Source organism: Montipora capricornis, chromosome 12 (assembly GCF_036669925.1).
Source record: "Montipora capricornis isolate CH-2021 chromosome 12, ASM3666992v2, whole genome shotgun sequence".
Taxonomy (NCBI): domain Eukaryota; kingdom Metazoa; phylum Cnidaria; class Anthozoa; order Scleractinia; family Acroporidae; genus Montipora; species Montipora capricornis.
The window spans coordinates 34,079,938-34,090,542 of record NC_090894.1 but is presented as its reverse complement, the minus strand read 5'-3'; the positions used below and the strand labels follow the sequence as shown (position 1 = coordinate 34,090,542).

Sequence of the window (10,605 nt, the reverse complement as noted above, 5' to 3'; positions counted from 1 at the left end):
TATCATCTCAGTGAGTTGTTAGGAATTTTATACGTGTGAGCTGGAGAGCTCATTTAAATTTTAACCCAGTTTTGATCTAAAACCAGTAAATTTAGCATGTCAGAACCCCTTTAAGATGTAACCATTTAACGGCAAGATAAAGGGCGTTTTAGATATATCACCAGTTTCTATGGTAACCTCACATCACATTTTTGAGCCCATTTTAAAGCAAAAGTTGCTGTTTTAAATTAAGCACTACATGATTTTAGACCCTGTAAGCACCCCCTTAGGCCTGCACATAATGCTAACATTACCTGTGGCTTAGTGGAAACGACTTTACCCTTTACAAAATGCTACAGCGTGGCTGTCAAGTTGATAAAGTCATCCAGCCGATCAGTACATCTGGCCAATAGAAGAAGAAGAAGAAGAATATATCTCCCAAACCATTTGATGCAGTTCTTTAAATGTCGACCTTACACGATCCAAATAGGCTTTGGTCACTTTCGGACCTAAGACTCCACTCACTTCGTAATGATGAAATGTCTTCTGTATCATCTCCGCTGTCGTCATCAATGCTCCAGTTATATTGCTTTATGAAAGAAGATGTTGTCGTTCGTAACAGCACTCTTTTGATATCTAGTAACGAAGAGTACTCGTCTATCATATCTATATTATAATCGCCTAAATCATCAGTTATCACCCTTTCAAAATTGATCTCCTCAGTGCAACTACATCTGCATTCTTCAAGCAGAGGAATCTCTGAACGAAGACGGGATATTCCACGATAAATATCATACATTGAGCAGAGCAAGCTATCAGGGTCATCAGTAGCGCTTGAATAACTTGCGTGGTAGTATCTGGGTTTTCTTCTAACATGTGACAAATGTGCACTTGATTTTGAAAAAGTCCCTTTAACATTTTGCCAAATTTTTTGTCCTTTTTGTAGAAAATATCGCCAAGTAAAACGAGCAAGTTCGACTTCAGGATACTCACCCTTTTTCAGAAGCCTTGCTTCTGTAAAGGACTCGTTGAGAATGCTCAAAAACATATTGATCAATATCATAGCCATAGAAAACGAGTAAGCGAAAGTATACAATTTGCCTAAGAAGTCGTTCTCTGCTCTCATCTCACTGGTGAACATGTTCTTACCAATAAGTCTTTCAAGAAGCATTTTGAGAGACTTGGCCATAGTGGAATATGAAGCTGCATTGCTTCCAAAGAGCAAAGTTCCCAACTGTGTGTAAGCCAACAATGTGGCTGTAAACACGGCTGAGTAAGAAAGCAAATGTTTTGCTGCTAACTTCACCGTGCGAGTCATGTGGCATAAGTTATTATTAAATTTTGTTAGTCTTAGCATTTTTATTGTTGAGAAAAACACGACAAGGGATAACAGCCACATTTCAAGGTTACACCACTGAATGATGTAATCCGAGCTTGAAGTCTCAAATGGATTTCGCTTGACTCGCTGCACGAAATAACTCGTGTATTTTGCCTTAAAGAAGTACTGTGTAATGGCTGCTACAGCACTTATAACTTGTGCAATCTCCACCAAGTTCCAAAACTGACTGAAATATTTCCGGCCTTGGAAGTATATTTTCCTTATCTCCACAACGAAAATGCCAAATATCAAGAACACTAGAAGAAGCTGGCATATTAAATACACAGTTCTAAAACTAGGATTCACTGGGTAATATATCATTTGGGTTTCAAAAGCGCAACTTGTTTTGACTCCTCCCGTCGGGTATCTCTCATAGATGCACTTTACAGCGCTGAAGAGTGTGCTTGAGGGATCGAAGACAGTAAACTCCACAAAAATAGCAACTGTGCGATGATCAATCCAACCGTTGTTTTCTAAGTCATCTATGAGGCTTATTGCTACGTCAGTATTGTATCCTAGATCAGCTATATATCCACCACCATTGTAAATAGCGTAAAATCCATGGTAAGGGAGACTCTCTAATTCCTCTGATGCCTGGTATCTCCAAGGCTTTGGGCAGATGTTAAACAGTTTAAACGAAAGCTTGAATGCACTGATGTTAGAAACAGGTTTCCAGTAAGGAAGGTTGTATTGCGTTTTATCCTCGAATTTGGAACTGTAATAGGGTAGACATCGTCTCACTTCAATCAAGTCATCAAATTTACAGGAATCTGCAAAAGAGAAAGGTTCCAGTTCTTTTGGTTATTTCCAAATATATTGCTTATTTTGACAAAGTTTTTAAAAGCTTCTTGGAGGCCGATTGAGATCTACCTTTACCTTTCGAAAATTTAGGGTAGCTCTGAATCGGGTCCTAGGATCTTATTTTTTTTTAACTTTGCCGATAGTTCTATCTTAGATCGGTAACTACTATTCTACAATACACATGGGCGTCACCAAATAGCGCCCCGTTTCCGTGGTGTTTTGGAGAGCTTTCATGTTTCCGTGGTAACCTACTGCGTCACAATAATAGCCGCATTTGTTAAGCATTAGTTGATGTTTCATATAGTACCATAACATTTATGTTACGTAATACATTGTAGTCAAAGCAAAATGGATTCAAATTGGTCAAATACGAAACGTACGAATATAATGTATACCATGGTCGCACCTGGTTGTATCCTAATCTGCCTTAATCTAGGCATTCCAACGAGAAAAGCATATCTACTGCTGATGAAGGCTTCCTCTAAGTGGGCGTGTTTTCCGTTGTACCACTTTGAAAAGAAGACTCCTGGAACAAGCCTTTGTCGTGTCCAGTTCCAAAAAGTGGTTGAACTGTTTACTCGCTACAAAAATTAAAAAAAAATCACGTCACTCTGCGATTAAATTGTTACAAACAGGTTTATACGTTGAAAATATCATAAATTGACCCGTGCGATCGTATCCACATTTTCTAGAGACAGCAAATTTCGATCTTGTAACCACCATTTATTCCTTAAATGATGTACGCACATTTGGTTCTCCGGTGGGAGTCAAAAATCACTGTCGAGATTGTGTTTGTTTTTAAAGGTACCACCACTCTATTCGCCAGTGTGAAAAATAATGCCGGGTTGATCCGTTTAGCAGGCTCAGTCGCAAAAGACTCTAAGAAGTGTAAAATTTTAAATTAAAATTTATAAATCTTCAAGGTTTGAATAAAAAGAACATGAAGGAAAGAATGAATGTCACTTTCACGCATACCTGATCGAATTCACTGAAAACCTCCTTTAATGATTTGGTCAGATGATAACGGGAAGTATCCTTGTTTCCGTAACAAACAACAAAGAGGAGGATAACATACACCACAAAGAACGTTATTTCCACGACTGAACGGTGCATTTGTCGAAGTTTAGCCCAAAATGATCTTGATACATTCAATTCCCCCTTCCGTGGAGGTTGCACAGTGGGAACATTTTCGCATCGATTCTTCCAGTGTGCAGTGCCCCGTACATGATCATGTTTAATTGGTTTGCGTATCAAGACTGACAGTAATGATGCTGTTAAAACAACTTGAACAGGTTGTGATACAATGAAGTCTTGCAGAAATGAAATGAGGATGGAAGTAAGCCATTTCCTGGAAAGTTTCGGTCCCCATTCCATGCTGTAAAGCACGGTGAAAAACGCTGAAGATAAGATTGTCAGAATGCAAAATGCCCAAGCGATATACAAACCACTACGATAAAGAAACAACTTAAAGCCAATGGATTCACTGCAGGTGCTGTCTTTCGGTTGGGTTTTCTTTGGACTCAAGTTGCGAAAAATATTCGTGATGATTACGTTAACAGGTAGTGCTATCAACGCGCTTTGGATTCCAATTTTGACTTGTGTCCAGCTCATGATTAATGGACCAAATTGAAAAGTGTCTCTAGCGTCATAGGCTAAGTTATAAAACATTGCATTTGTAATCAAAGTGGAAAAGAGCAACGACAAACAACAGGAGAGTCGTTGCGTTCTTGTGAACAAGCTTTGGGGTGGTCTCGTAAAGACCGAAATCCACAAGTGCTCATCACCTAAACGCCTTGAAACTCTTAAATAGAATACATTTTTAAACTTCGATGCCTCGTGATCGGTTGAGGCATTTATGTCGATATCCAAATCTCCTGTCTCCTTTTCCACCGCAATCCATCTGTTTGCAATAAAATACCATTTTTGTTTTGACTTCAGTTCTGTGATAACAACATTCAATAGAAACCACGCTGGACTATTTCCACTATTGTCGTGCCATACCCGAATCTTGTACAATGGCCCCAGGCATCTTGGCAACGAAACTGTGAACGTGTTGACACTGCCTCTTGCAAAAAACGTTTTATTAACTTTTGTGTCATCGAAGATGATTGGCTCACTGTAGAAATCCTCGCCGTATATTACAAGCCCAACGTTTGCAGTTGTTCCACTGCCAAACCACATTCCTGTTGCGACAGAAATTTCATACCGGTGAACCGCGGGATCTTGGCCATATGGCACATATATACTTGGTACCATCTAAATAATTAAAAAAAAAGAATTAAATTAAATCGATAATACATAGGATAAACAATAGGAACAACAAAGAAACAAGCTACTTAAAGGAGTTTACCATCCCGAAGAAAATTGAACAGTGACGAATATTTGAAGAGTTATAAATCTATATCTTTAAAAGTATACATTAAACTTGGACAATACCGTCAATTGTATCACAGCAAAGTGCCTCTTGGACGTCAGTAATAAAGCCTCAAGCTATGAAAACATTTTCTTATCGGCTTCACCTTATGCTCGTGTTACTTCCCAAGTGTTATTGAACCAAAAAAAGAGTTAAATAAGTTTTCATTCTGTTGAGGTTGAAGTAGCGATAATCGAAAGCTCATTAAAACTTGTGCTTATTTCAACAACCTCTTCTCGATCTTTGAAAGATAGTTTGAATCCACTAGGGTTTTTTTTGTAGATATTTGCGCACTGACACACTGAGGACCAACAATGAACACTAACCTTCTGGTCATCTTTTTTGTCCGCTCGTCTTGCGAAAATAAGGGCAATGAAGTAAAACAAGAGGACACTGCATACCGTAGTCAGAACAACAATATTCTTGGATTCGCCAAGCTTGGTGAACTTGTTGAATACAGTCTTGAAATTTATTTTATTTGGTACAACAAAGAAGTCTCCACCAAATGCTGATAGGTGGTTGCAAATACAATGGATGCTCCCAGAAACCGTGTCCGAGGTGATCTAATAGAGAGCGAAGAATAAATTAATTGTATAAGTATTAACTCATACAACGAAAGAATTCAAGAAATTCCCAAACCCTCGAAAAATAATGTCAAAGATATTTCAAAGGACACGAAGACACCGTAGACTAATGTCAAAGATATTTCAAAGGACACGAAGACACCGTAGACTGAGAAAGCGAGACATGTCTTGCTTTCATTTCAAAACTGATCTTCAATATATAATTATAATGTGAAATATCAGTTTACCGCGACTTTATTAAAAGCCATGGGAATCCTTTAATTGTTAGCACTGCGACACCAAAAAGTACTATGTAGCCTTTTTTTACCCCAGGCTCAAGTTCTATAATACACAAGTATTACTTGTAAACCCCCCTATGCCTTTAGTCCCGTAGGAATCACAAATGTGACTTCAAAAATTTGCAGCTGTTGACATAGAAAACTGAAAAAGAATTTTGCAACTTCTTTCAGATTATTATTTCTTCTTTTACAACCATGAAAACGAATAACAGTCTGGTAAAAATCGGAAAACTGTAGACCCCGAGTACCCGACCTGAATAAAAGTCGAAAAAAATTAATTTCTTCGTCAATATCAAGTGATAAGCAAAGATTAATTCATCTTACGTTGCAGCCTTCGTTTGTCCACTGTTCATTTTGTTCAGACCAATACAAGCAATTTCCAGCATTGATAGAGAGACTGTACTTTACATCCGTGCCCGGGTTGAATGATGGTTGGGTCAAAACTGGACCCGAGGAGGGTGGAACAGGTGGGGACTTGATTTCAACGCAAGGACGTCTCGTTTTGTCACTCACAAACCCGCGTGAAATGTTCACCCGTTCCCTTGCTGAGGAATTATCTTCAGCAAATAGAACGCCTTCTGCGTCATTTACGTAATACTGTATACCAATGAAGTGTTTGCCAACGTGCTTTGTATCAGAAGCAGTGAATGAAAACTCGTAACTTTTCTCATCTTTAAGGCAGTCAACAACAAGCCTCTTATTTCGCACGTGTTCGCACCTTGGTACAATTGTTGAAATGCTGCGTTGAGTTACTGTGGGTAAGTCAGTATCAGATCCCACATAAACCCGCAGTGGAGAGCGTGTTGATATTTCAGGCCTTACTTTAATGAACACCTTATCTGTTTGGTGAGAAATGTTGACTTCGTGATACTGTATGAGCCAAGTCTCGTTAAGGTCAGAACTTGGTTGAACAAAGTGGTGGGTTGTATTGCTCCAGTTAGCACCAGGTGGCGACACACGTTCAACATTAGCGATAGGAATGTACAAATCTAATGGTCTCTTCAGTCCAGTGATGTTCAGTTTCTTTTTGTGTTTTTGTAGCACCACATCCATTACCAAAGACTTAACTAAGAAATGAACAAAATATATGATTAGTTGTAGCGCCAGTTCAAAAGGCTAAACAATTGTTGACTTTTAGCTTACTACTGTCCTCTTTAAAATTAATTACTTGATTTATTCATAGCTTGTCCTTTTTTCGAGATCTCTATATGCGTCGTTTCTACGAGCTGGAAGCTTTCATCTTCTATGAAATTTTGTTTTCATTCGCCTCAGTGAAGTAAGTATATTCGTCGTCTTCGTTTGATGCATTTTGTTACACTTAGGTCAAGTGCAATGCACTTACAATTTTATAAATTTTGTTTATTTTCAGTTAAATCGCACACGTACCAGCTCTCTTATCTATCCCTAGTGAATTCAATCGTTGACGAAAGGTCGTCGTTTTAATTCCTGCGGTAGTTTGGGCCGTCTTCAATTTGATGACAGTTACTCGGCGGAAATTCGAGAGCGCAGTAGCCCTCTAAACGCGGAGGGTCAGCCCCCAGCTCTAATCTTAAGCCCATAGAAACAGTAGGAGGAAACAAAATTACGAATTCGTCGTTCCAATACGGACAACTTATTCAACAAAACTCGGACTCGGTTGGAATTAGAAATCGTTTGCTTAAAGTGATTTTCTCCGTCCCCGTAGTCCATTTTAAAACCCTGGCTACGGGCTATTCGTATGTCCTCATGCAAAGACGTGGTCGATTAGGTGAGTTCTCAATTTGATTTACCTTTAATGAGGGGTGCATGACAGGGTGGTACATTTGTTTGCTTAGCATAAAATTCTACTAAGAAGGGAAGATAACTTTTCGATCTCTACTTTAGTGAGGATTCATTCAAGGCCAACTTTCAGCGGATTACGAAGCAGCTCTTGTGCCATGTTCGAGCGAATGAACGTTGGCAAGGGCTGACTTGTGCTTCTTCTTGTAACCAATGGCGACTTTGACGATTTCGCGGGCAACTTAACCCTGATCCATACCTCCGACTTGCTGTTACATAGAAATTCGAATTCCTTTGTCTGGGCGTTTCAAATACGTGAGAAATTAGAGATTAACCAGATTAACTACGTAGTCTTTGAGTGGATCCGGGTCTAGGCCGTTGCCTCAATTTGCTTTTTTTCCGGTTTCACAAATTTCTAGATGGTTAATATTACTGTTCCCCCTTATTTTATTTACTTAAGAATATATGTCATAGAAAAATCCCGGGGGTGGGGGAGGGTACTCCCAAACAAAAAGGGGAGGGATGCTCCTCGTCTTGCTTAGGGTTGTAATTTTCGGATTCTGGTCTCACTTAGGGTGTTCTGGGCAAAAAACCATCATATGTAGCCGTGAAGGTCTCCTCTAGGGTTGCGCGCGAAGAAATATAAATGTGTATATTTACTTAGAGCCTGGGCCACGCTCAGATTGGTCTCCTTAAGAGTGTTAATTTAAAATTTCCGATGAGCATCCCTCAGTTTTTTACATGAGAAACGGGTCCGTCTCTCTCATGATTCATCCAAAGAAGATCCAGAAGTTGACGTATTGACGCTCCCAGGGGAGAGAGATCTACACAGCGCTGATTGGTTCCTAACTAACCCGCACGTGATTTTGAGATGACAGTTCCTTAACAAAGGGAAACGAATGTGTGGCTCGTTTCAGCAGACGCTCGTGGGAGAGGAACGCGTGACGAATTCTTAAGAGAGTCTGCGTGGCAGGCTATCACCCTTAAGGATCTCACCGTGACTGTTTTCAGTGCTGCTTCATGTTTGGAGCGACAGTGTGACGTTAATTGCCCGTTTATCTAAATACAATTAGAAAACAGTCCTAAGAAAATACCCGCCCTGAGTGGTTAAAAATCGTGTTTCTATAACGCGATGGAGACACAGAACTAGCACGAGCTGTTGACGTAGTGATGGCGCGAGCAAAGAGAATTTACATTTTGATGATTAAAATTAACAAGTTGTTTTCCTTTTTCTCGTCGCGTTGTTTTCTAAAAAAAAAATAGAAAACATGTACTCCGTGTTTCTATCGAGTTATAGAAACACTCGTGAAAGTTTGGGAGAACTCGAAAAAGCTGTGGAAACACTCGCCTGCGGCTCGTATTCCCACAGCATTTCTCGATCTCCCAAACTTTCACTCGTGTTTTTATAACTCGATAGAAACACGGTACATGTTTCCTATTTCTTAAATAATTATGAAATCGAGGAGACTGGACAACTAGGGGCATTGCATAACGTTTATCAAAAAAGGAGAGCTTCTCCTCTCGCCATTTCTGCACCTACCTCTTAATGTTTGTTAAAGAAAAACGACTTTAATCTTATTTTTTCCTTCTGTATTTCTTTACTTCGGTTGATGCTATCTCTTGAATTGAAATAACTTCGTGGTCGGGAGCTGCAATACTTTAATGTTCGGTTCGACCTTGTTGAGGTGCGTCGTTGCTGTAGTTGCGACAGCTCTTAGCGAGACGTTTATTATCATTTATTATTATTATTTTATTGTACGTTCCAGATACTGTAGATATAATCCTGGAGTCTCTAATACTACCCTGCTCTGATGAGGACTATATAGATGCTTGGTTCGTTTCTTTTGGAATGGTGCCAATTGGTTGTAAGTTGTGCCTACAAGAAACTAAATATGGTCCAAACTTTATCTCAGCCTATACTTCTGCCTTACTCAGGATAGAAGGTGCAGTAGTCCAGTATGAAAATTGTTACTACTGCACTCTGTTTCAGATACATCATAAAAGGTGTCAGACGTTTGTGCCAAAATATTCCCTTAAAACTGCTGTTCTTTTTAGAAGGTTATTTTTTCCTCATTGCATTCTACGCCTCATAGTAATATGTTGACGTTACCTGCTGATGAACTTTTGTGCCACGTGTAAGGATTCGTCTTAAATAACACAAACTTGCAAACAACATCAGACCCATTTATTCCTAACTCCTTGAACGCATGTCGAAATGAAGGTAAGATAAAGTCGGTTTTCTCAATTGTTGTCAACTCTTTATTGTCAGAGTGCCTGTACAAGACCATGGTTAAGGAACTGCTAGCAATAACTACAGGTTCATCATCAGCCATGTTTAGCGTAAAAGAATCCCGAAGCTTCCATATTGTCCTCAATGTCTTCTTGGTTATCTCTTTGCCCTAAAATTACACCCAAAAAAAAAAAAAAAGAAAGAAAAAACGACGAAAATGGTATGAGAAATTTAGGGAAATGTACTGACTTAGTTTGTAAGCTTTGTAAGAAATACATAATCGTAAATAGTCTCTGTAATGATCAGCGGTAGTACTCGTGAGGACATGTGAACTGCGCGGGGTATGGAAGCCATTGATGGATTAAAACTGTTAGTGTTCACTTCGTATCTATGTTTTATCCGTTTGCATCGACTTTAAATAACGAGATTATGACATGGTGTCAGAAGTAAACCACGCACCGTAACCTCCGCCATTCTGATCGTGACATTTTATACCGAATACGAGCGGCAAATTCAAGTAAGCAACTTCGGAGATCGGAGCACATGTCACAAGAAAACGTGCCTACAACAAGTCAAGAGGTAAACTCACAAGAAATGGCTATGCACTTTGGCCTTCTACCTCCGGAACCACTTGATTTAAGCGGCGGTAACATCTCCGAAAATTGGAAGAAGTTCAAACAGAAGTGTACTAATTATGAAATCGCCACTGGAATAAACAAGAAAGAAACTGCGACCAGAGTGGCGACGCTGCAATGATGCTATCGACGTTTTGAACACGATAACGTGGGTTGCAGAAGGTGATGACACAAAGATTGAGAAGGTATTACAGAAATTTGAAGAACACTGTGAACCAAAAAAGAATATTAGTTACGAAAGATACAAGTTCTTCTCAAGGGCTCAAGAGAGCGGCGAAACTATCGACCAGTATGTGACTGTACTTAGAAAATTGAGTGAAACTTGTGAATTTGGAACACTAAGGAACTCTCTTATCAAAGATCGAATTGTGTTTGGTGTGAGTAATTGCAAGACGAGGGAAAGATTGCTCAGAATACAAGAACTGACCCTTGAAAAAGCTCTAGACATGGTTAGATCAGTGGAAATGACAGAAAAGCAACTTCAAGAACTGGAAAGTGGCTCATCAGTACATGGTATTGGCAAGGAGAAGAGCAAATCTGTCCTCAAGA

The 10,605-nt window shown here is 39.4% G+C and overlaps 1 protein-coding gene across 1 annotated transcript in view; it reads right to left on the bottom strand.

Moving 5' to 3' along the window:
- Window positions 1–439: 439 nt before the first annotated feature.
- LOC138025707 (polycystin family receptor for egg jelly-like) overlaps window positions 440–10,605 on the bottom strand; it is a 63,588-nt gene continuing 53,422 nt past the window's right edge. Inside the window, exons 15-20 of the mRNA XM_068872884.1 lie at window positions 9,302–9,590; window positions 5,758–6,500; window positions 4,898–5,134; window positions 3,134–4,414; window positions 2,565–2,739; window positions 440–2,127 (exon numbers count right to left, since the gene is read on the bottom strand). Coding sequence (XP_068728985.1) covers window positions 440–2,127; window positions 2,565–2,739; window positions 3,134–4,414; window positions 4,898–5,134; window positions 5,758–6,500; window positions 9,302–9,590 — 4,413 coding nt within the window. The remainder of the gene's footprint in view (window positions 2,128–2,564; window positions 2,740–3,133; window positions 4,415–4,897; window positions 5,135–5,757; window positions 6,501–9,301; window positions 9,591–10,605) is intronic.